This window comes from Danio rerio, chromosome 8 (genome assembly GCF_049306965.1).
Source record: "Danio rerio strain Tuebingen ecotype United States chromosome 8, GRCz12tu, whole genome shotgun sequence".
Lineage (NCBI taxonomy): Eukaryota > Metazoa > Chordata > Actinopteri > Cypriniformes > Danionidae > Danio > Danio rerio.
Genome location: NC_133183.1, coordinates 48,317,299 through 48,344,319, shown reverse-complemented (window position 1 = coordinate 48,344,319; position 27,021 = coordinate 48,317,299). Strand labels below are relative to the sequence as shown.

General features: G+C 38.0%; 1 protein-coding gene and 2 long non-coding RNA genes across 5 annotated transcripts in view; 1 reads left to right on the top strand and 2 right to left on the bottom strand.

Annotated features, from left to right (window-relative positions):
* cabp1a (calcium binding protein 1a) overlaps positions 1-22,377 on the top strand; it is a 62,908-nt gene extending 40,531 nt beyond the window's left edge. Inside the window, exons 1-8 of one of the 3 annotated variants that reach the window (XM_073909351.1) lie at positions 1,389-1,609; positions 8,847-8,957; positions 9,050-9,080; positions 10,591-10,734; positions 10,816-10,925; positions 11,430-11,504; positions 21,816-21,888; positions 22,013-22,377. In XM_073909351.1, the coding sequence (XP_073765452.1) occupies positions 8,856-8,957; positions 9,050-9,080; positions 10,591-10,734; positions 10,816-10,925; positions 11,430-11,504; positions 21,816-21,888; positions 22,013-22,038 (561 nt within the window). In that variant the 5' untranslated portion in view covers positions 1,389-1,609; positions 8,847-8,855 and the 3' untranslated portion in view covers positions 22,039-22,377. Of the gene's footprint in view, positions 1-1,388; positions 1,610-8,596; positions 8,958-9,049; positions 9,081-10,590; positions 10,735-10,815; positions 10,926-11,429; positions 11,505-21,815; positions 21,889-22,012 lie in introns of those variants that run through there. The other 2 variants (NM_001005962.2, NM_001328365.1) reach the window with 2 other exon arrangements.
* Positions 2,230-27,021, bottom strand: part of LOC141375898 (uncharacterized) — a 31,610-nt gene continuing 6,818 nt past the window's right edge. Inside the window, exon 2 of the long non-coding RNA XR_012384702.1 lies at positions 2,230-5,517. This is a non-coding gene — a long non-coding RNA (uncharacterized lncRNA). The remainder of the gene's footprint in view (positions 5,518-27,021) is intronic.
* LOC141375897 (uncharacterized) lies at positions 11,500-23,830 on the bottom strand. The gene is made up of 3 exons (XR_012384701.1): positions 21,350-23,830; positions 21,056-21,224; positions 11,500-12,697 (listed from the first exon to the last, which is right to left on the bottom strand). It is a non-coding gene; the product is annotated as an uncharacterized lncRNA (long non-coding RNA).

Below are 27,021 nucleotides of genomic sequence, written 5' to 3'. Positions count from 1 at the left end.
GCAATTTATGAATTCAAATTTGAATTTGTTTTGCGTGTGTGCCCTCATAATCTTTAAAGAAATAATCAGATTGGACCCTCTGGTTAGACTAAAAACACCAATTTAAGGTCACAATCATCAAAACTCATTTGAATTTTTTGAGCGAGATGCTAATGGTCTAATCCGATTTAATGATCTATGCTAAGCTAAGCTACAAGTTCTCTTGCCAGACCTGGAGATCATCTGAATGGGTTAAAAAAACTCTTTAACTCTAGGAGACATGTAAAAATGTTTATTTAAAAAAAAAAGTGGACCTGTGCATAATTTGAGCCGGATCTTGCTGGATCCTGTTCTATAAAATGTCAGACATTCGCGTTAGCATTCTGGTATTTATTTTAATGGATCCTGCATTAACTTGTGTGGTGAATACCTATGCACCCGTGTGTGTGTAAGAGAAAGAGAATGTAAACGAGAACAAGCGAAGGCTTTGTTGATTGACTGTAGTCACCATGCGCAAGTTAAAGCTAAAATTCCATTAAACTATTGGCCATCAACAATATTTTCAGCTTTCTTATATTTACAAGTACTCTCATTAGTTGGTCATTATTGTTTCGTGCACAGTGGGCAGCAAAAATAAATAATGACATAGTGCCCAACCTAAATAATATTTGTATTTTCAAATAGACAAAGAGGCAGTTACACATATTTTCATATTTTAAAACCACGAGTAAATCTGATAATGAGCCTGATCAAAAGAGATCTCTAAAAGATGAAACTGTGAGAATGGATCAGGATAGCGGGAGACAGAAGCAAAGCGAGTCACGTCAGCCAGAAAACATGAAAGAAGAGGTAACTGTGGGCTCTTCTTGAAGATTAGTTTTTTTTTTTTTTCACTTGGCACATGATCAGGGGCAATTTTAGGATTTTCATTTTAGCCCCCCTCAGCTCCTTATAAGGTAAAATGGTAAGATATATATATATATATATATATATATATATATATATATATATATATATATATATATATATATATATATATATATATATATATATATATATATATATAAAGCCTAATACTACATTTATAAGTTGTAATTTAATAGTAATACACTTAAAAAAAGTTTGTTTAATATGGGTTGTACACAATAGTATTCCACTGTAGTACATTGAAAGGTACAGCCATTTGAGTTCCGAATAAGCCAAATAGGCTCAAGCCACCTGTTTACTGTAGTAAAAACCACTTTCTATATTGAAGTGCATTTTTTGTTTCCATGTATTAAATAAATAAACTGCCACTTTTCTAATTAAATGACTTACATATGAATATATTTTTTTAAACTTACAGGCTAATTCACATATTTCACCATCTGAATTATAATCATAAATAATAAGTATTTTTAATACTAGACAACACTTGATGTTTTTATCTCTGTCAGTGACTCAGTGACAGTTTAAACAAGTTCATTCTCTAAGTGCTTCTGTCACTGTGTTTAATCCTTTCTGTGCAAGACTGTATGGTATAGTTAATGCCACACAAACTGTCAAGTGTTTTATTTTGGTAGTTCATTTTGAAATAAAAATAGCAAAATGAGTTACATTTTTCGCTGGAGGAAACAGTTTTGCTGATGAGGTGAATGATGGGAAAACTTGACTGATCCTCTGTGACATTGGGATATAGGTAATACAAGGTCATCTATATCAAAGAACTGCAAATAAGCAGAAGTTATAACAATTTATCAATAAACACACACCTTGTTCTCTCGCTGTCCACGGCTGTGGTTTGCTGATCAAATGAAAACAAAAGACGGGGAGGAGTCGAATTCTGTCTCCGTTTTCTTATCAAATTTAAATGGAACTGAGGCGAGAATTTAGTGTACAGTTTACGAGCTAATCGCAAAAGTTTTAGGTGGGCTGAGTAGATTACAGCCCCCTTAAAATAGGCCTAGCAACGCCATGCACATATTAGTAAATTGATCTGAAAATGGTTTTAGATTAATTTATTCGTAGATTCATAAATCAAATAGTCTGGATTTACTTTGTTTGGGAGGGTCATGAATTGACTTTCTCCCAGTGGGAGAAACTGGTCAACAAGCCACCACACAAGCTCTACTAGCACATCTCAGCATTGCCTGTCAAATTCCTGGTCGAGAATGGTTTATAATCAGGTATATGCACAGCTAATCTTTCCTTCCATTCCAATAAACATCCGGTGAAGGATTAATGTGACTTTTTTCAATTTTATACTATTCCTTTTACAGCATTGATGTTGTAATGTAATTCAAATTAATCAGTTAAGTAGACTTTGGCATTCATTTAGTTGTTCAAGCGTAAAACGAGTCATTTACACGTACACACCTGTCAGGATTAGCAGGCTAGCACAGAAACTCTATTGAAATTACTGGGGTAAAATAAATGTTTATATTTTAAAGATATGGAGTGGAAAAAAATTATTTAATACAGTGTTTTTTGTACATTTTAAGACCCCGTTTATATCATATATCAATCAGGCAGTGAAGATTGTTGATTTTTAAAGAAAACAGGGCTTAAAATCATCGATTTTGTAACAGCAAACAGTTCACGGAAAGAGTTTGAGCCAGGTTACTGAAAAATTTAATGTCCTTCTGCATATACCCTATTGTCACATACTATTGTCCCATAGAAGGTGATCACATGTTAATACAAGAGGAACTCTGAAACTTAATTTGAAACATTCATTATTTTACAAGTAGTCAATTTTACAACTAAGCAATTAGTTAAAAATATTGCTGGTGACAACTGAAGTATGATAATTTTCACGTATTGTGTATGAGAGCACATCACAGCTCCTGCATTCATTACTGACATCAGATCTCCGTTTGTTATGTGAGCTGATGCAAACTAGCCAATCAGAGCAATGACCCTTCCAAATAAGGTAAAATCAGACCATTTTATTCTAGTATCAAATCCTAGGGTTATCATATGCCTAATACATATGCCTACAGATGGATGCAAGCACCCAGATCTTGCTGGCTGTTTTATTTTTATTTCTCTTCTTTTAAGAGGTGATCAGACATGCTTTGCTTAAAACAAATTGAACCTTGACAGGTATGAATGACATTTCTATAGATTTTATCATTTTTGCGGGTCTCATGTGAGAGGGTTTGCATAGATTTTATCTTAAATGAAGTTTTACAAACTAATTTCGAGAGGAGCATGTGATATGATTGACTGCAGCTGGCCACTCATCTACACGCATTAGTTACCCACTCAGATTGTTCCAAACTCACTATAAGTAGCCTAGCTAGAACTACTCCCTTATCTTCGTTTTTCCCAAGAAACTCCCCATCCACCCCTTCTCCTTCTTTCCTCCTTCACTACGAGGAGCTCTCAAGAACCACCTGATCTCGTACTCCCCTCATATGCTATATGGACCAGGTGGGAGCCCTTAGGTCAAATATCTCCGAGCTCAGGGTTCTCTTCCGGGACAGCATGCCAAACCTGCTATCATTTGTCATACAATATTTAAGTTTGAACTCTTGAAAAGCATATACTAAAAAGTTTTCAGATGTCTAAACAGAATTTGTGCCTGAACATCCAGCAAAAAAACATCTTTTTATGTTGACTTTTACTGTTAAATACTGAGAAAATCCACTATCCAATACCTCCTGATCGACAATAATGTTTGCTATTTTCTGGTGTCATTCAGCTTCTGAGAGTCTGTCTGCTTAACACTACACAGTGTATCTGTCATCTTTACAGGCTATGTTTAGGAGTCTGAGGAGAAAAGAGTACAGATAAAAAAAAGTTTTTACACAGAAAGATGGCATTGAGAGGGAGGAGGGATATTTTTGAAGCGACAACCTAATAATTTATTTTAGAACTATACAAAGACAAGGCTTTCTGGGACATGGAATCAAAGCAGAGACATGTTGTATCTGAAATTAAACAACTAAAAATGTTTTGTAGATTTCTAAATAAAACACATGCTCATATACACACACATACTGTTCTTATGTGGAGGTGGGAAAACCTGCTTAGTCAGTATTTTGGGTGACCACCATTTGCCTCACGCAGTGGAACACGTCTTCGCACAGAGTTGATCAGGTTTTTGACTGTGGCTTGTGGAATGTTGGTCTACTCCTTTTCAATGGCTGTATGAAGTTGCTGGATATTGGCTGAAACTGGAACATGCTGTCGTATGTGTCAATCTAGAGCACCCCAAGCATGCCCAATGGGCAATATGTGAAGTGAATATGCTGGCCATGCAAGATCTGGGATGTTTTCAGCTTTTGGGAATTGTGTACAGATTCTTGCAGCATAGGGTTGTGCATTATTATGCTGCAACATGACGTGATATTGACGGATGAACAGCATAACAATGGGCCCCAAGATTTTGTCATGGTATTCCTGTGCATTCAAAATGCCATCATTAACATGCAGCAATGTTCATTGTTCATAGCATACACCTACTCATATCACGACCCCATCACCACCATGGGCAATTCACAATGTTAACATTAGCACACATCGCCAAACATGCTGTCTGCCATCTGAATGGGATTCATCCATGAAGAGAACATTTCCCCACTTTAGTTGGTTGCGATGATGAACTTTAGTCAGGTGGAAAGCTCCATAAGGACGACGAGTATGCAGATGAGCTTTCCTGTGATGGCTTCTGACAGTTTGTGCAGAAATGCTTTGGTTATGGAAACCCATTGTTGCATCAGCTGTCTGGGTGGCTGGTCTAAGATGATCTTGGAGGTAGAGGTGCTGGATGTTTAGGTCGCTAGTATGAATACATGTGGTCTGCGATTGGATGCAGTGCCAAATTTTTGGAGATTGATGGTAAAGAACTGAGTATTCAATGAATGAGCAAGAGCTCTGATGGACATTCCTGCAGTCAGCATCTCAATTGCACACTCCCTCTAAACTTACATACGTTGCAAGACATGTGGCATATTGTGCTGTGTCAAAAAAAACAACCCATTTTAGAGTGGCCTTTTATTGTGGCCAGCCTAAGGCACACCTGTGTAGTAATCATGATGATAAATGCCACACCAGCGAGGTGAATAGATCTTGACAATGGTGAAGTGATCATTAATCCCAATTTTACACTATTGGATTTTGAACCCAATTTGAAAGTTAACAAGCTCACAGACAGATGAATTCTATGAAGACCCCTGTAAACTTCAAACCAAATTGAAAAAATAACTGACATTATGTAATTCTGAACAAAATCCAGCCAAAATTAAGTTTGTTTTGAGTTAGCTTCTGCAATTCGAAACCTAAAGCATTTTTGGAGGGAATTAATTTTGGCTCCTAACACCTTTGAGCTACCATTGGTCCATGATAATTATGCAATCAGTAGATTTGTTCCAGAACTCTGCCGACGACTTTTGTTCCTTTTAGCGCTACCAGCTGACCACTTACCTCCGTATGGATGGCTTTTTCATTCATATAGATGGCTTTTACCAGTTTGCATAGTAGTTCGTCACGTATGCTGATTGACTTGGGATGCGGAGATGAGTTGACCATGATGACAGGGTTCCAATCCAGAAACTAGGTAAAACATAAGCAAATAAATAAATAAATAAACAACAGACTGAAAATATGGTGAAATCATGCGGCCATGATTGCTTTTCTTTTTCTAGATTGCTTTTGAAAACATTATCAGTTGGGTTTTGTAGATGGAGGAGGGTGGGTCAGTCGACAGCAAGCTGGCCTAGACGCTTGAAGTGTATATTGCGCTGTCTGGTGGATTTATGCGAGAAAGGAACGTGCAAGAGAAATTGGCCTCTGGTGGATTTGCAAAAACAAAAACTGTGAGCAGACAAACCTCCAGTTACGTATTTTGCCTGGGTACATATCCGTAATGAGCCTGGGTTGTTGAATTCAGCTCAAGAAAATGGTGGGGAAAAAAGTGATGTGTTTATATTTTAGTACAAACCTTGACCAGTGTTAGCTTAGTTACTTAAAAAAAGTAATAGGTTACGAATAACTGACTACCACTGGAAAATTGTAAACTGATTACGTTAATAATTACTTAATTTAAAAAGTTATCAGATTACTGATTACATTAGTTTGAAGCTACTTTTAAAACATGTCAAATATACCTATAAAAATTCTAACTAAACTGCAGCTCTTTCAGTATTTTAGTATTCACTAAAAAGCATTACAATGGGTTGATCACAACTGCTTACTATACTGACATGACATGTATAAAGATTTAAAGAGTTCGCTCAAAACTTAAAATTCTTTCATCATTCACTTGTTCCAAACTTATTTGTCATTTTTTAAACACAAAAAAAAAAAAAAAAAAAACATAAGGAAAACTGGATACCTGTATTCATTGACATCCATAGTATTCTAAAAAGCACTGCAGTGTTTTGGTGTTCTGTGTTTGTCTGAGGTAATTATTCTACCGAATTGTATATATTTCATACAAAACAAGAAGTTGATTGGTCAGTTCTTGTCGCTTGACTTCTGGTTTTCAACTAGTGCGCCTGGAAAATGCGAGCACACACAATATGCGCTCTGAATATGTGTGTGCAAGCCGCATACCTTCATTGTAAATAAAGAACTTGCACACACAAAAGACGTGATATGTGAACAGCCCCATAAGTAGCTATGCTTTTCTTCACAATCAGAAGATACCTTCATTCCCGATCTTTCATTCATTCATTCATTTTCTTGTTGGCTTAGTCCCTTTATTAATCCGGGGTCGCCACAGCGGAATGAACCGCCAACTTATCCAGCAAGTTTTTACGCAGCCGTGCCCTTCCAGCCGCAACCCATCTCTGGGAAATCCCAATCTTTCAAAAAATTAAATTTAGCCTGTTTAGGTTGAGTTGGACTGCTGTATTTTTGAACACCAGGGTCCTCCTTGGTGGCAAGAATTGTCGTAAACCCCTTTCACGATACCGGTAAATATCTGGAAAATGTCTGGAATGACTTTTCAGGTAAGTTCAAAAAAGCACTGTTCAAACAGACAAGGACGTTAAGGAATTTTTTCGGAAAAGACAGTTCACACATCCATTCAAAAAAAACTGTAAATTCTGACACCATTAACCAGAAATGAGCTCTAAACAGCTGCACTTGTATTTGTGAACATTCGACTACAATACAAACTCTGTGGATGGATAAGTATCGTGAACAACTTTAGTGAAAACATATATAGGAACACTTTCACATGTCGAAATGTACATGTGTGTGTGCTGACCCTCACCGGCTGCTTCATGTGCACACGCGTTAGAGCTTGAAGGTAAACAAACAACGGTTTATCATAAGCATTTTATCTATAATTTATTTCACAATTGGCATTAAGAAGGAACATAGAAACAGTCATCTGACTAACAGCTAGCAGCTCAATGTGTCTGGAAAAATATTCAAAGGCTTGTCATAAACAATGCGGATGTAAATGCGTCTGAGTGTTCTGATTGGCTAAAGTAGACGCCTCATGTCAGTGCATTCTATACGTGAACGTGCTCTTTCTGGCAACCTTTCTTCTGCATTCACATAGAGCAGCTTTACGGCAAATTACCGGTAATTTTACAACCTCTTTCCAGAAAATTTCTAGAAAAAATGTATTGTTTTTTTCAAAAAGGGGCTGTTCACACATACAGAGCTTTCTGCAAAACTGCTGGTAATTTTCCAGAAAAGTCTGTTTGTGTGAAAGGGGCTAAATAATGCCTTCAAGTGTTTGAACAAGTTGCTGGTCAAGTTAAAAGCAATCGAAAGTTCTTTAGAGACTGGACATACAGTATTCCAAATTTCACAGCAATATTTTTGTTTTTACGCTCAATAAAATCTAAGTATTGTCTGTATTTCCACTTGAAGAAGGAAACATTCCAGTCAGCAGCTCTTTCAGCTCGCATTCTTCAGCAGTTTAAAAGTGCATGCTTATTAACTGACATTGCAGCAGAAAACTGGATTTAAAAGAAGCATTTTTTCTTTTAAAACTTTATTTGTAACGTAAGTAATGCAATTACACTGACTTTAACTGTAAACAAATTACACAAATTTTAAAATGTAATTCGTTACATTACTGCTGTCCTTAAAAAATTAATAAGAATACAATAACACATTAATTATTTTAATTTTCTTTTAATTAGCTATTACTAACAGTACATTTTAATGGCTATTAGAAACATGAATTTTGTTTAGCCATTTTCTTTATCACACTCCTATTAATAACTATTTTTTTAAATGTTTAAGAATAAAGGCTCTGAGGTAAATGAAACTGAAGTGTGAGAAATGTGTCCTCAGATGGAAATAGGAATTTACAGGTTATGCTTCCACAATACGAATGAATGAAAACTGACCTTGGAATTTAGACCTTAACAAATACTCGATCGCACGCATAGACCTACTGCAGTGTCAATGATGACTGTCAACAATGATGTGTTGCTATAAATACAGTCCACAAAAGACTTGCTTATGTGTGGCTTTGCCCTGGAATGTTTGATGCCACTTATATAAGCAACTGAGTTTTCTTATTCCTCATGCTGCCTCGTAGGCGTATGTATTTACGTCGCATAAATTGCTGCTCCTTTGTTTTGGTCTACAATTTAGGTCGCATGTTTTTGCATGTGTGTGTGCGTGAATGTCATGATCCTACGTCAGTAAAGACTGCATGTTTATACTCCTTTCTTACCCTGTGGTGAACGCAACAGCTTCTGTTCTCCATCTTTCTCCCTCTCCATCGCCTTTAAAGGTTGTCACTGTTAGGTGAAGACGCATTTTTTTCTGTCTTGGTTGAAGAGATTTGTTCACTCAGCTGTGACGCTGGACAAATGCCGTTGCCACATGACTAAGACCACCTCACCTTTTTGTAACGCACTATCGCTCCTTTAAACTCTATAAAACTAATTCTAAACACCTTTGTACAGATAGAAGCAATGGCTGCTTTGACTGGTCTGGACGCACCACTGGTTGAAGGTTTTCTGGTGGTAAAACCAACTTCAGAGGAACTTAATTTCCTCGACAGCCTGGATTTTATTGTGAGGTTTTGATTTTTGGACGCTGTGGCTTTAATATTTGACCTTCCTGTTGTTATTTTGACATTTTTTTCTGTTTTCTTGTGTTTTTGCAGAATCGAGAGTTGAGACCTGAGGAGATTGATGGTAAGATTTTACACTCTTTTCTAGTTATTTTAGCTTCTTCAAAGCTGTATAAACTCGCCTATAATCGTACAAATATTCGAAAAATAGGCACAAAAGTTGTCTAATATGGAAAAATAGGTGCTTTTACACTTACTAATATGTCTGCTAATAAAAGTACAGGAGTATAAACACTTTATGTACACTTTATGTAATATTTATAATCAGTTAAACTTTTCTAGACTTCTCAATTGACATCAGTAAATTACTAAAACATTAAGTTAAATTTTGTTTAAAAATTGTTGAAGCCTGGTTATTATTTAAAATATGTAATAAGTAAAAAATGTAAAGATGTAAAATAATAATTAAAAAAAAAAACATTGGACCATTATTTCTGAAAATGTACTTGTACAGTAAATGTACTATATATACAGTCAAGCTTGAAATAATTTCCTGTTTTGTCTCATCTTGTCTTGTCGCCTCTTCAAGAAACAACAAATAATAACTTGACTTAGTTGATCATTTAGTATCAGAATTGGCTTATTTGAAAGGCAAAGGCCTCTAGATTATGCTTATTTTACAAAATAAAATATGATCATGCCTTGATTTTAAGTATTTAATTATGACAGTAAGGTCTGACTTTGCTTAAACAAAAGTCTTGTCACTAAACAGAAATAATGGACAGTACAGAATATAAAGTCATGGTGCAGTGGAAAAATAATTAATATTGTGCATGACTCCAATGAGCTCGGACGACGAAAGTCATCTGGAATGACAAGGAAATCGTTTTTGCAGGGCTTCCAAGGTTCCATCAAGATTTTTTGGATTCATCTTCAATGCCTCCTCCTTCATCTTACCCCCAGACATGCTCAATAATGTTCATATCTGGTGACTGGGCTGGCCAATCCTGGAGCACTTTGACCCTCTTTGCCTTCAGGAACTTTGATGTTAAGGCTGAAGTATGAGAAGGAGTGCTATCCTGCTGAAGAATTTGCCCTCTCCTGTGGTTTTTAATGTAATGGGCAGCACAAATGTCTTGATATCTCAGGCTGTTGGTGTTGCCATCCACGCTGCAGATCTCTTGCACACCCCTATACTGAATGTAACCCCAAACCATGATTTTTCCTTCACCAAACTTGACTGATTTTTGTGAGAATCTTGGGTCCATGTGGATTCCAATAGGTCTTCTGCAGTATTTGTGATGATTGGGATGAAGTTTAAAGGATGATTCATCAGAAAAATCTACCTTCTGCCACTTTTCCAAATAAGTCTAATTAATACTAAGTCAAGTTATTATTTGTTGCACTTACAAGTATTATTGACGACAAGGTAGTGTGTGTATGTGATTATGCTTTTGTGTTACTTTAATGTATGTAATAAGATATAATTGATAAGGCTTTTTAGGTTATGCAAATTTTAACTTAATGTTTTAAGTTAGTTTTATTGATGTAAGTTGAAATGATTTGTAAAGTTAATTGAATTGAACTTAATGTAACATACTATTTATAAGTTCTGTTTGTTTTGTCGAGTGAAGAGCTGCGAGACGCGTTTAAGGAGTTTGATAAAGATAAAGATGGCTTCATCAGCTGTAAAGACCTGGGAAACTGCATGAGGACTATGGGATACATGCCAACTGAGATGGAGCTAATAGAGCTGAGCCAACAGATCAATATGAACTGTAAGTTTCAGTGTCTGCACCAGTCTTATCTTATATCAGTCTCCTTATTATGAAATATTGACATCAGTGTGGTTTTCTTAGTAGGTGGCCATGTGGACTTCGAGGATTTTGTGGAGTTGATGGGACCTAAACTTCTTGCCGAGACAGCAGACATGATCGGCATAAAGGAGCTGAGAAATGCCTTCAAAGAGGTGAGTGGAAAGTTATCATTTAAAGGAAAACTACACCTTCTTTGGAAATAGGCTCATTTAACAAATCATCTAGTTAAACAGTTAAGTTTTACCATTTTTTGAAACGATTCAGCAATAATATTTGCAGTGCTTGAAAGTAGTCCCAATCTAGCTAACTATAATATCATTTTGCCTGCTGAAGCACAACAACTTTTCATTTTCCATCAGTCTTAGTACAGACTGTAATTACAGTTTTAAATAGTAAAAAATTTAAGTTTTAAATAGTTTTTTTTTAATTTGAGTGATATGGTCTAACCCAATTCAATAATATATGTTAAGCTCAGCTAAAAGTGTTTTAGCCAGACTCGGAGATCTACTGAATGGGTTCAAAAATGGTAAAACTCAGCTTTTTGATTCTATTGTACTTGTAAAATAAACTAAGTTTCCAAAAAAAGTGGAGTGTCCTTTTAAAATATATATATCACATTTGAAATCATTTTATTTGATATTATGATTTGTTTTCAGTTTGACACAAATGGAGATGGTGAAATAAGCACAGGAGAGCTGAGGGAAGCAATGAGGAAACTGCTGGGACAACAGGTTAGAGATTCTGAAATACATTTGTCCCTTGAAATGTAAAAATGTGAAATGAAAATCTAAGATTACTGAATGTATATTATGGATCTTACAGTCAAGTATTTACACACACATATCTTTCCTTTGTAATATGTTTGAATTGTAAGATTATAATGTTTTAACAAAAATAGAGAATGGTCTTTAATGTTTTTAAAATTAATTTCTGAATTAATCATGTCTAGAAAAATATCAGAGACGGACAATTTTTCACCATCCAAAAGGATTTTCATCAAAATCTGACAAGTTTGCATCTCTGGCTGTCCCTCCATCCAATTAAATACATTTTAATTTCTTTTCTTTTTTTATTTCACCCAAATGTTTTATTTTTTTTTTATCTGATTAATTATATGCCCCCATGCTTTCCCAAGCATGTCCTCAATATACTTTATATTGGAAATAAAAAAGTTGGCCTGTCCATTCTGTTTTTGACTTGATTCTCAGTATATTGCGCCTAGATAGCATACAAATGTGTGCCACTTTAGGCAGTTATGCAGCACTGGTGGTCTTCCTTCGGCCCAGACAAAATGAATGTGAGCCTGAAGTGGCCCACTTGTACAATGGCAAAGGGGGCCAAAGATTCAAATTCCTATATATGGGCCATTTAAGGCAAAGGTTTGGCACTTATGGCGAAATGTAATGAATGTGAGCCTAATGTGGCTCATGTGGAAAATAGTAAATTTGGCCCAAATGATAGAGGACAAATGTGGGCTACAGTTGGCAAAAATGTGTCATAGACATTTAGGGGTCATCTGGGTCTAAACCTAAAGTGTCTCACACGTGTAGATGCAAATGTGGCCCAGCTTTCTTAAGACATATGTGGGCCACTTTTGGCAAATATTTGGCACAGTTAGCTCTGGCTAATGTGGCTGTGAGCCTAAAGCAGCCCATAGAAGATATGGCAAATGTGGCCCAGTTATTTTAAAACATATGTGGGCCACATTTGCCAAATAGTTGGCACAATAAACTCTGGCTAATGCAGCCATTAGCCTATAGTGGCCCAGAGAAGATATTGCAAATGTGGCCCAGTTATCTTAAAACCTTTGTGGTCAACAGAGACTAAAGTCTCCATCATGGGGAAAAGTGTTTGCTTTAGTTGGGCTCATAGCCCTGAACCTCTTGATATAAATTTTCTTTTGGGCTGCTGTAACATTTAAGAACTTTGTGTAACGCTTCTCTTCCTGATGACGCAAATCACTCAGGCGGACACAGAGAACTGCGTTCTGCGTTGTTTATTCTGTAACAGAAATATACATCCTCTGGCAACAGTATGCATTTAAACATGCATCGCCTTTCTGCATTCAGCAACCATTTTCTGCTGTGTTGCCACATAAAGTCATTTTAACAAAACATTATTTATTTACAAAAGTTCAACATACCTGTAACAGAAATATACATCCTCTGGCAACAGTATGCATTTAAACATGCATCTAAAAAACCAAACAAATAGTAAGAAATCACCCCTGCACATATTAATGTCATCATTCCAGCTACACATAGCATGAGCAAATTAAACCACACAAAGTTTGTTACACACGGCAATCACTCGACAGATTTGATCTAAAACATCACTTAAGGTTCATATTGGACTTGTATGTGTTATTAATATGTGTTAAAATACAAAATTTGTCACATTTAGCTGGAGCACATTTTACCTACCGCCTTTCTGCATTCAGCAACCATTTTCTGCTGTAGGCGGGGCTTTGCAGGTGAAAGGTGAAAGAAACAATTACACACTATTGCCACAAGAGGTCTCTCAACAACCAGAAAATAAACAAAATAACCCATTTTGGTGAAAGACAATTAAACATTATTTTAACCCTGTTACATCCACCCCAGCTGAATTTCACCAAAATCGCGAACATGCGAAAAAAAACGATAAGATACACACAATAATCTGTCAAAATACAAGACCAACACACAGAGAAACTAACAACTATCAAAGTATCCCGTAAGGATGAATAAAGAAGAGACTGGCGCCATAGTCTCAACTTATCAACTGTCTGCAGGATGCCCAATATACACCCCACAACTCTGCGACAAAATACAACAAAGTTACAGTAAAGTGTGTACACCAACAAAAATATTTGAGAAAATAAATAAATGAAATAATACCACTATTATTAGCCTTAAGAGTAAAGAGAGAGGAAGAAAAAAAAAATCACATAGAAGCAAAGCTTCTTTAGTTCCCAAATCTCAATCGCAAAACATCCATTAACTGTCTCAAAAAAACAACTACTCTCGAAGAGCTTGAACAATTGACTTACAAATGGATGTTACATAACCCCTAGAATTATGGCTTACGTCTTGTCTTGACATAGTATAGAGTAATCTATTTACTGGTCTGATGACACGTCCAAAACGTGATGTCGCTCGGGTAAATACACGGGGAAAGTCATCCTGGACTTGTCTTAGACTACCACTTGAATTGCATGGCTGACTGGGTAGTGGAACGGAACCAGCAGGTTGCTCAGGACGAACAAGAGGAACATCACTCATTGTATTCACCACATCAAGACTGGCTGTTGTGCTAGCAGGACAAGACATTTCACTGTGTAGGTCAGCCCAATCAGAGCTATCCTCAGGTAACTGAGAGACCCATTCCAGAGTTCTACCAACACCTGTTACACTAGAACAGATCGTTCCAGTGTCCTCAACAATGGACAGATCATCTCTGATAGACACTGAGTCAGCTGGAATAGGGATAACACTATCAAACTCACCAACAGCAGTAGTGCCCATATCAGCATCAGAACTCACATTGATGGACTCATCCAAACAGTTACCACTAGGGACACCATCTACAGTCTCATTCTGATCTAAGCACAAGTCAGCATCGTGCAAAGGGGAATTCTCAGCTGACGAGAAAACATCTGTTCCTGGATCACTTGAAGGGGACAAGGATCCAGAATCATCTGTCAGTGGAAGAAAGTTGACTAGTAATAACAAATTACGGTGAACTACTTTCTCCTGGCCGGTGGTAGTATTACGAATTCTGTATGTGTTTGTATCAGGAAATTTTTCAATCACGATGTAGATTGCAGTCTCCCAACGATCTGAAATTTTTTTCTTTCCCCTCTCAGCACGATTCGCCAACAGTACACGATCAGAAATGCTAATATCAGACCCTTTTGTCTTCCTATTATACAGCACAGCATGACGATGTTGCTCCTTAGAAGCATGTTTCTGAGCTATTTTCATAGCCTCAGAAAGATCCTTCGTAAGTGAAGACACATACTTGGAAAAATCAGTAGTTGTTGAGTCACTCAAGACACTTTGAAACATTAGATCTATAGGCAGACGGGGCACCCTCCCAAACATGAGGTAGAAAGGTGCAAACCCGGTAGTCTCATGCACCGTACAGTTGTACATGAAAGTGAGAGACTGTAACCGCCTCGGCCAATCAGACTTCTCTCCAGGAGGCAATGCACGAATCATATTACCAAGCGTCCTGTTAAATCGTTCGACAGCACCATTCCCCATTGGGTGGTATGGGGTTGTACGGGATTTCCTAACACCTGACACTCTGAGAAGTTCACTGATAAGATTGCTCTCAAAGTTAGCTCCTTGATCGGAGTGTATTCTCTCAGGAAAGCCATAGATGCAGAAGAATTTGTCCCATAAAACCTTGGCTACCTCCTTAGCTGACTGATTTCTACACAAGAAGGCCTGAGCCAGTCTAGTAAAATGGTCGGTCACAACAAGAACATCAACAGATTTGTTTTGTGAGTTTTCTGCTGACCAAAAGTCAATGCAGACAATCTGTAGAGGTCTGCTTGACTGTATGTTAACTAGAGGAGCTCTATCACTGGGTTCGGCGGTCTTGCTGACGACACAACGCTGGCACTGACGTACATATTCACGCACATCTCTGTCGAGAGACAACCAGAAAAAACGTTGCCTCACTAGACTGAGGGTTCTGAACTGACCTTGATGGCCTGCATGATCATGTGTTCCTTTCATTACCTCAACCTTAAGTGATTCGGGGACTACAAACTGGAAACGCCTTGTCTTCAAAAAGCTATCCTTCGACACCCTGTAAAGCACTCCATCGACCATCTTAAATTTTTCCCAATGTTTCAAATACCTTACAACTTGAAAAGGTTCATGCGCTCTCTCTCTTCTCGAAGGCCTACGGCATCTCTCTACGTACTCCACAACGCGAGATAAAATGCTATCGCTGCGTTGTTTATCACGAAGCTCACTCACTGAGTACGCAGGAAGACAACCATAGTCATTATCAACCACCTGAGGCACACAGTGTAAATTTGATATTGCACGTACTTGTGCTCCAGTCTCCCAGTCATTATGGGACCGAAACACTGCTGAAACCTCATCACTTGAAAAAGTCATGCCATTGTGGAAAACAGAATCTGGCCGAGGAAATTGATCATCACTATTTGTTGACTGTCTAAACGCATTTTGAACAGAAACATCAGACATCTCAGTCATATTGTTCCTGAGACAATCAAAAGCTTCATGCAACAACCTGTGTCCCACGTGCACAAACGGTTCGCGGCTCAAAGCATCGGCAACTAGATTCCGAGAACCAGGGATGTACTTAATATCGAAATCATAGCTGGCTAACTTTGCTACCCATCGCTGCTCGCAACAATCCAATTTTGGCTTAGTCATAATATGGGTCAGCGGATTATTATCAGTGCAGACGGTGAACTTGTTACCTTTTAGCCAGTGGCTAAACTTGTCGCACACTGCCCATTTTAACGCCAAAAATTCCAACCTGTGAGCAGGATAATTTCTTTGTGACCGAGAAAGCGATTTACTGGCGAATGCAATTGGCCTAGCCATTGTATCTCCCTCTTGCACTTGAGACAAAACAGCTCCGAGGCCATCCAATGAGGCATCAGTAGATAGAATAAAGGGCTGATCGAATTTTGGGTGAGCCAAAACTACGCTGTTGATCAAAGATGACTTAAGCCCCTCAAAAGATCTAACTTGATCCTCTGTCCAATGTTCAGGACGTAACTTACAGCTCTGCAGAGATCTTTTCCGCCTCCATCCACCCTTAGAGTTCTTCATCTGGCCTGAGAGTAGATCAAAGAGAGGTCTAGCAATGGATGAATACTTGGGTATAAAATGTTGGTAGTAGTTAATTAAGCCAAGAAATGACCGGACGCGTTTCTGACTTGGAGTCACACCATCCTTCTCCATCAAATCAGCATAAGTCATTCTGGCAATACTGTCAACTTTACATGGATCAGTAGAGATGCCTGTTTCGTCAACTATATGCCCGAGAAATTTCACTGATCGTCTGAGAAAGCAACATTTCTTTGGTGAAAGCTTTAAGTTGTGTTTACTCAACCTAATAAATACCATCTCGAGACGCTCCAAAGCGATCTTCTCATTAGGGGCAAAAACAAGTAGATCGTCGAGATAGCAAAGTAAGCTTAAGAAGTTCTGATCACCAAAGATTGCAGTCATCATTCTCATAAAACTACCCGGACTGTTACACAACCCCTGTGGAAGGCGGTTATATTCATACAACCCCACCGGTGTAGTAAATGCAGAGTATTTTCTGTCATCATCATGCAAGGGCATATTGTAAAACCCAGATGTAAGATCTAAGGTGCTGAACAGGCAATTGCCACCAAGTGCCGCCAAGCAATCAGCTTGATGGGGAAGCGGGTACGCATCCTTAAACGTTCTTCTATTTAGCCACCGGAAATCGGTGCAAATGCGCAAGTCCCCGTTCTTTTTCCAAACCAGCACTAGTGGAGAAGCAAATTCACTAGTCGATTTACGAATTATTTCTCTTTCTTCCATCTCGTCTAGGACTTTGCGGAGAACCTGATACTGGCTCGGAGGTATTCTTCGGTAAGGTAGGCGAAATGGTTTGGTATCAGTGACATGAATTCTGTGTACAAATCCCTCAGCCTTACCACAATCAAGGTGATGCCGAGAGAAAATATTCTCGTACTGTAAAATAAGTTCTCGAAGCTTATTCTTACAGTCTTCAGAAGCCTCACATGAGTTAATATCTAATGCACCCAGACCAGCATGTTCCAACTGTTTAACCAAATCCTCCCGTCGATCTAGGCAAGTTCTGGAGTCAACCCTTTGAGTACAGTTAAACAGTGGATCATCATTACAGGTGAGTACAAGATTCTCCAAATCCTCAAGTGCCACGCATGCAAACAGATCGGCAATTTTTGCGTTGCGTCTCAACAAAACTTGCTGATGAGACAAATTAATCAGCTTCAGCGGCACCCAACCATCACCCCACAACGGTGTAACAAGCCTAGCCACTAACACGTGCCTAGGGGCCGATCTAGAAGTAGTAGGCTCAGTTATCACAGTACTACCGGGTGAAATGACACAAGACTTATTCAACTTACCCCAAACCAAGTATTCACGCCCAGGTTCCAAACACACTGCTGACGTACATCTGACTGTACCAATCTTGTCTGGGATTTCCTCACCCTTCCAGCGTTCCATCCCAGCCAACATGGAAAGGAACCTTTCTGATTCCTGATCATCATTCAGACATGGATGAGACAAGGCATTCCAGTATGCAGGACAACGTTTAGACTCACGGAGCACATGTTTAATCACATTTGTCCCAATTATTAGCTCGTCTAGTTGGCCTTGAACAACTAGCGTAGGCACAATGATCTTGCAGCCATAAACTTCCATCTCAATATCATAAGCAGATTTAGGCTTCACTCGAGTGCCACCACACCCTATCAGGACTGCATCAAAATTGGATCTATTCTCTTTTGTCAACACACCAGCATCGAGGAGTTTGGCCTCTGCTTTTTCACTCATCGTACAGGCCATTGACCCACTATCAAGCATTCCGCCAAGCGTCAACTTGCCTTCCACGATGACTGGTGTGTAAAACAAACTAGAACTACTGCCAATTATGTTTGTGTTCTGTACAATTACATTTTCTGTCAACTCACCAAAATCTACACTCACCGCATCTGCAGCTTCAGCACTGGCAACATTCTCATGGGAGTCATCATCTAGACCCGCACATCCCCCCACCATATACGGGTCTATAAGTTTCCCCCACTCTGGTTGCGCCGAGCTGACACCCTGCGTGGACATACATTCTGTGAGTGACCTGGTGAAAAACAAGAGAAGCAAAGCCTATCTCTAAAGCAATGAGTTTTGGTGGTGTGCGTGTTAGCCTTACAAACATCACATTGTACACTACCTTGCCCATAAACTACATTTTGAGGGCTCGGGACTCTAGAATTTTGTGCCACCTTTTCTAGCACTTGTTCAAGCATACTCATCATCCGACTGAAGATCTCACTATCAGGCTTCTGCACGTTTTGTTTCGTGTAGGTGACTGGTTCAATACACTGAGCCTCAGACAAGCTACTCGGAACAGCTGGAGGAACATTAGACAGGTCTGTTTGAATGTTAGACTGACAATAATCAGTAGACTTTGGTGGGTCAGTGCAATGTATAGAAGCGACAGTGTATCGAGGACGAGGATTAAGATTGCTCAGGGGAGTTCTTTTTTCTCTTTGATAGTCATCCAACCTTCGTTGAATGTCCCTCGCATTCCACTCATCAATCGGTTTGCATTTAAAAAGACACAACAATTCAGGGTCGGGGCAATGTTTCACAAACATGCGCGTCACTTCCATGCTAATGTTATCCATAAATCTGCCCTGTCTGCGCAATCCTTCTTCAGCCAAATCCGCTGATTTGTTAAGCCTGATCCAGTAATCGACTGGATTTTCTCTTGGTTCTGGGTACGTCGAATAAAAATCAGCTAAGGGCAGACAAGAAGCTGCATCACTGAAATATCTCTGCAGAATTGAATAGATAATGTCAGGGTTGCGTACGGCATCTAGAGAAGTATCACTCCTTAATCCAATTTTCACAATGTCCCTAGCTTTGCCCATCAGCCTTGACATTATCTCATCAGCTTGGTCAGATATTGGACACTTTTGTTTGATTAACTGTGATTTTGTCAAATCAATCCAGTCACGGACAGAATATTTATCCGAACCATCACCTTTAAACATTACTGGTTCTCTGTCTGCTTTTACGTGCACAGTGACTTGAGGCACATCTTGTCTGACACTGTCGACATCCGGGTCTTTGCTGTTATGCAAGGCGCAATTGGAATTAACAACCCCAGTCTCAGCAAGCCGTGCCATGATCGAATCGCCTATTTGAGCCCCAAGTCGGCCCATCATGTCTGTTATTTGCTGCAAAGTTTGGTCAGTATTATCAGCTTTTGGAGTTGAAACAAAAGGACCATGCCCCGGAAAATGTCCCACTGTTTGGTTTCTTAATCTGTGCCCACGACCAACACCCATAGTGTTATCGCGCACTGTTTGTACATGCTCAGTACCAGGGAATGACTCATTACGCAAAGTAACATCATTGTATACCCCAGTAAGCAAAGCGCCCCTCCCTCTGGGAACAAATGGGCTTGTTGCATCAAAATCAGAAGGAAATTTTTCGGCCATAATTGAATGTAAGGAATAATAATAACACAATTATATATATATATCAAGAAAAAAATAGTGTTCTGAGTCCAAAGTACAATTTTACCCTAAATTCAAGGATGTAGATAGCCTGAAAGAAAAGAAAAAAATGAAAAAGTGAAAAATATATATATATGTAACCAAATGACCAACCAGTCAACAGTCAGTTTTGGAAATAGTGATGAAAACACAGCATTCTCCAAAGTTCAGCAATCATGCGACGATCTTCAGGGTTCAGCAAACATGCGAAGATCTTCAGAGTTCATCAATCACGCAACAGTCTTCAAAGATCAGCAATCACACAGCGATCCTCAAATTTCAGCAACCACGCGGCGATCTGCGTTGTGCGGATCCTCGCGATGCCACAGGTCACGGCACCAGTGTAACGCTTCTCTTCCTGATGACGCAAATCACTCAGGCGGACACAGAGAACTGCGTTCTGCGTTGTTTATTCTGTAACAGAAATATACATCCTCTGGCAACAGTATGCATTTAAACATGCATCGCCTTTCTGCATTCAGCAACCATTTTCTGCTGTGTTGCCACATAAAGTCATTTTAACAAAACATTATTTATTTACAAAAGTTCAACATACCTGTAACAGAAATATACATCCTCTGGCAACAGTATGCATTTAAACATGCATCTAAAAAACCAAACAAATAGTAAGAAATCACCCCTGCACATATTAATGTCATCATTCCAGCTACACATAGCATGAGCAAATTAAACCACACAAAGTTTGTTACACACGGCAATCACTCGACAGATTTGATCTAAAACATCACTTAAGGTTCATATTGGACTTGTATGTGTTATTAATATGTGTTAAAATACAAAATTTGTCACATTTAGCTGGAGCACATTTTACCTACCGCCTTTCTGCATTCAGCAACCATTTTCTGCTGTAGGCGGGGCTTTGCAGGTGAAAGGTGAAAGAAACAATTACACACTATTGCCACAAGAGGTCTCTCAACAACCAGAAAATAAACAAAATAACCCATTTTGGTGAAAGACAATTAAACATTATTTTAACCCTGTTACATCTGCTTGAAAGGTTTATTCATTACAGCAATATGTGTGACAGCAAAAACAGTGTACGTGTAAAAACTGAGCATTTCATTAGCAAGAAAACAGTTAAACAGAGCATCTACCGCGCGAGAATTAGAGATAAATTATTAACTTTCACTTTTGCTCTCGTGGATAGGAAAACCTTTTACGCACAAACATCAATTAGCCTATAAATAATTAATTTTGTTTGTTAAGCACAAAGATTTGTTTCAAAACTATTTCTAAATTCAGCTCTAATTTCCAGCTCTTTTTTGTCAGACGGCACACCAGTTTGATTTTCATTCACCGTCATTCGTTTTAAAAAGCACTCAGTCCATTTTATTTGTATATGTTTTACTCGAACGCATAAACTCTCCAGGTGCCTGATAGTTAGATGTGGAGCTAACATTAATCACATTCACTCTGGTGAACTGCATCCATGTTAGCACGTCACATTTGATATGGTAATTTCACAGTAGGTATACACACAAGTTCGAAGACTTGTTCTCACCCCCTCCAGTACAATTCGGCCAGGTATACATTCGCCATAATATATTAAGGTGAAAGTCATCATAGCTTGCGTAAAACAGACCCAGCTCCCAATAGATCAGATAGATTAACGGCGATATTTTGCGGTTGTATGTATTACTTGCACCTTAATAATAATAACATAAATTAAACACTTTATTCTGTGTTCAAAAAGACAAAATAAACTTTTTGGGGTGATATTAAAAGAAATTCCTGTTTTTGTTAGGTCGGTCATCGAGACCTGGAGGACATACTGAGAGACATTGACTTGAATGGAGATGGGAGAGTGGATTTTGAAGGTAAGAAGTAGCACTAAGTAATAATAAATGATGAAAAGCCGTAGACAGTAAACAGTAGAACTAGAAAGTACTTTTTCTGTTCAAGTCTCTCTATATAATCTCTCTCTCTTTCACTCCTTTATAGAGTTTGTGCGAATGGTGTCCCGCTGAGAGGGCAGCATTTCTATAGTGTCTCCAGCAAAAGAAACTGAGATGCTGTACTGCTTCCTGCTGGTCAAAGCAGACAGAGTTTTAGACTACTGCAAGAAAAGCCTTGCTGAGCCACTGTTATATGGTAGAAAAACAGAAAACTGGACTTTTTCTGAAGAAAGAAAAAAAAAAAACAAGTACACACACATACTTGCACACAAAAAGTACACACCTATACTGTAGCCAAGTGTCTTTGCACTTTTAATCATGCAAGACCAAACAATATATGTTTTTACATGTACATTTGAAGGGGAAACCATGCTTGATTATGGCAATATTACATTAAGTGTTGTCCCTGTTGTTCCGTTTGTGTGTCTATGTGTGATAAGCTAGGTTAAAAAAGGCATCTGAAGATGTCACACTTAAATATGTGATTTCTAAAATGTTTTTTTGTGAACACAGGTGGACTGATGTGGAATAATTCATGCTGTTGAATGCTTGGTTTTACTTAGCTGGTGAACATTTTAAGGCTTGTGCACACCAGGGCGATTTTTGCTCACGCCTATCGTTTTTTTTCTGCATTAATACCCAAACAATTTTCACTGGTGATAAGCAAAGTGAATGTGGAAATCACTTTAGATGGCACTTAATGAAAAACAGAGATACTCTGGTACAAAAGATGGCGCAGCTTTACAATTCATGACACTTACTTGTTGCATAGAAGAAGAGAGACAGTGACTGCGTAGGTACTGCATTTGAATTTAAACGCACTTCTTGGCCATTAGAAAAGTAAGTTCTATACAGTGCGAATGTGAGCAGTTTGAATGAAATTAGAAAGTACTACATGATCATGTGACCTACCTGTGTGAGGTTGCTTTACTCCCATACATGAATTGTCTCGCATAGCGTAGCGTCCATCCGATGCGCACTTCAGAATCTCACCAGAAGTAGTAGTGAAGATTATCCGGGTGTTTTTCGAAATGAATTCTGACATATTACTTGGCTCGCATACTATCTTTTGCGTACTATGCAGTAAGGAAGTATGCGATTTCAGATTCAGCCAGTGTTTACGCGCTTATTAAAACCATTCACACAATATTTGCTAACTGGCAAATAAAACCTGGATAGTTCAACAATAAAAATCACCATGAAATCCTATTTGATCTACAATTCCTTTACATTACAACTCCCTATTGTCAACATATTTGTAGTCGCTGTTGTGTTTATCATGCAGCTCCTTGTGCTCCTTCAGACCAATGAACATTGGTGCATCCTTGTTGTTAGGAATGTGTGTTGAGCAATTTGAGCGCCACCAAGCGCCATTGGTCGACCATTTATTTTTAACTTGACACATTAAACGGCAAACAAAATGACACCAAGACAATTCCTTTACAATTTTGTAGATGCTTTTTACATCAGCACACTCACATCATAGTCATTTGTTTAGTCACAAGGTTAAAGGTAGTCAAAAGTGTGAGCAGTGTGAAAGCGCGCAATTAAAGTACTTCCAGCTAGTTTTTAACCTCTTTAGAGTTTCATATCACTATACTGAATGATTTCAGTTATTTCATGAGCTCAAGACATTTTTATTTTAATTTAAAAGACGCTTTTACAGTTTTTTTTTTTTGCATTGGTGTAGGCACTCACATTGGCACCATTTGCTTAGTCATGAGGTGTTAAGCTTCGGTCAAAATTCAACACGGTATGCACAGGCCTTAAGGTGTCCAATTATTTTCAGAGAAACTACACAGCTAATGTATTTCCAGGCAGATTTTGACCTCATTATAGTTCCGTATCACTACAACTGTAAGTCTTTGGATGAGAAACTAAGAAACTATTTCTACACACAGGAGGTTACATGAAGACAAAACTGAACAAATGTTTTTACATACAACATCTGAACAGTGTCTTAAGGTGTAGTAAATGTAGTAGAAACCAAATAATGGACAATAACATGCTGTTTAATTATTACAAAATAATGAACACCTCAAGTATGCATTATTTACTAACAATTCAATGGCCTGTTTTCAATTATCCCATACTCATCTCAGTCATTGACAATCAGGAGTCAATGTGACTCTTAATGATATTAATGCTCATTGTAACAGAAGCTAAACACTCTGATCAATATAAAAACTGTCATATAATAATAAGTCATAAAATAATTGCAAAATGTGAAAAAATCTATATTTTGAAGATCAAGCAGTAAATACTGTTGGGAACCAGACAGTTGATGGTAGCCATTGACTTTCATATCTAGTAGGACAAAAACTACTAAAGAAAGTCAGTGTCCACTATCAACTGTCTTGGTTACCAACATTTTCCAAAATACACTCACCAGTCACTTCATTAGGTACACCTTACTAGTACCGGGCTGCACATCCATGATGCAAATTTCCCATTCCAACACATCCCAAAAGAGCTCTATTGGATTGAGTCTGGTGCTCATCGTCATGTTCAAGAAACCAGTCTTGAGATGATTTGTGCTTTATGACATGGCGCGTTATCCAGCTGGAAGTAGCCATAAGAAGATGGGTACATTGTGGTCATAAAGGGATGACCATGGTCAGCAACAATTCTCAGGAAGGTTGTGGCATTGACATAATGCTCAATGGATAATAATGGGCTCAAAGTGTGTCAAAAAATATCCCCCACACCATTACACCACCAGCAGCAGCCTGAACCATTAATACAAGGCAGGATGGATCCATGCTTTCATGTTGTTGACGCCAAATTCTAACCCTACCATCTTAATGTCGCAGCACAAATCAAGACTCATCAGACCAGGCAACGTTTTTCCAATCTTCTATTGTCCAATTTTGGTGAGCCTGTGCAAATTGTAGCCTCAGTTTCCTGTTTTTAGCTGACAGGAGCGGCACCCGTTATTGTCTTCTGTTGCTGTAGCACATCCACCTCAAGGTTGGATGTGTTGTGCATTCAGAGATGCTCTTCTGCATACCTCGGTTGTAACAAGTGGTTATTTGAGTTACTGTTGCCTTTCTATAAGCTCGAATCAGTCTGGCTATTTTTCGCTGACCTTTGTCATCAATAAGGCATTTGTGCCCACAGAACTGCCGCTCACTGGTTATTTTCTCTTTTTCAAATCATTCTCTGTAAACTCTAGCAATGGTTGTGCGTTAAAATCTAAGTAGATCAGCAGTTTCTGAAATACTCAGACCAGCCCTTCTGGCACCAACAACCATGTCACTTTCAAAGTCACTTAAATCCCCTTTCTGCCCCATTCTGATGCTCGATTTGAAATGCAACAGATCGTCTTGACCATGTCTACATGCCTAAATGCATTGAGTTGCTGCCATGTGATGGGCTGATTAGATATTTGCATTAATGAGCAGTTAAACAGGGGTACCTAAGTGGCTGGTAAGTGTAAATTCTTTTGCTCTAAAATAAGGATATCTTCTGCTTGTACTTCTTTTAAAATGAGCTGAAACAACACAATTCCTGATATTTTTTGGGGGAACACTTAATTGTTTTATGTTCAATCAACTTTAATTTGAAAGAACAATTAAGTTGTAACTTAGTCTATTTTTATTGGGACAACATAAAGGAATTTTGTGGTACCCAGCATTGTTTACAGTGTGTGTTCAGCAGAAGAAAGAAATTAACAAGGTTTGAAATAAGTGAGGAGTGAGTAAATGATGACAGAGTTTTCATTTTTGGATGAACTATTGCTTTAAGCATGAATTACTGCATATATATTTTTATATTTTGGTTTTCAGTAATGTAACAGTGTAATTGTGTTGACTTACTGATAATATGTTGTATAAGTCATCTATCATTTGTCCTTGTCAAACTATTTAACTGTTTTGTTTCTAAAAACCCACAGTGTGAGCCTGAAACAGACACCAATGTACAAGATAGAATTACATTTGGTAAAATTTTGCCTGTAAAATTAAAGTGAAAACATAAGTTTCCAAGATTAGACATGTTCCATTCACTTTTTTTAGTTATCATGACATACTTGTCAGGCAATTGATTTCAAGAGCACAGTTTCACTCTATACAAATCAATGCACAATATCTGGATATGAGATGAATATTAATTTCCTGATCGATATAACTTTAAAAAGACAGTCCGCAAAGATTTATTTATTAGCAGAATTGTTGAGCCTCGTTATGTCTGTTTGTATGACAGTGTCAGACATTTGTAGTCTTGTTATCTGATCCGATAATTGCATGCCAAAAAAGCCCTTCATATGTAATATAGTGGTTTGTTTGAATACATTGTAACAGAATAAGCAAATAAAAGTGTGTCTAGTAATAGCATATATTTTTCATCAGCACATTTGTGTGAGCTTCGTTACTCTGTGAGTTTCTTCATTAGTTTGGGTTTGCCTATACACCTCCTCTAAATCTATTTATATCTACGAGGAGCAACAGTTTTTGCTGGTGTCTGTTCAGTTGTTCTCCAAATCATTCAGCAGCGAGCATCGCTTTCCCAGCGGCTGGAACAGACTGTTCGTGTTGTCATGGCAACGGGCTCTTTCCTCCGGACCAAAACGGGACAGAATTGTACCGCTTTCTCTTTATGAATGCTGACGGCAAGACTTACAAAATAACGCCACCATGTGGTCAAAGCAAGAAGCGATCTTTTTATTATTATTATTATTTTTATTATTATTAAATTTTTTTTAACCATAAGTTCAACCACGACATATTCAACATACCAATACATATAATGTTAGTGTTGATATAAAAGTACATGGTAAACAATATATATATAATAGTGATTAATATTATCAATAAAAAGTTTATAAGTTAATTTTGTATCTTTAAGTTTCCCATTAAATAAAACAGTTCCGCCCTCTAGCTGCCTATGAACTAACCAATGAACAGAAGCTAGCTAATTTATGCGAGAAAGAGAGTGAAAGTTGATACACTTGATTTTTAAAACAATAATAATTTGTTAGTATAGTTTTTTTAATGTTTTAAAATATGATAAACATGATTTCACATTATTTATTGATAAATGTATAAATTTAATATA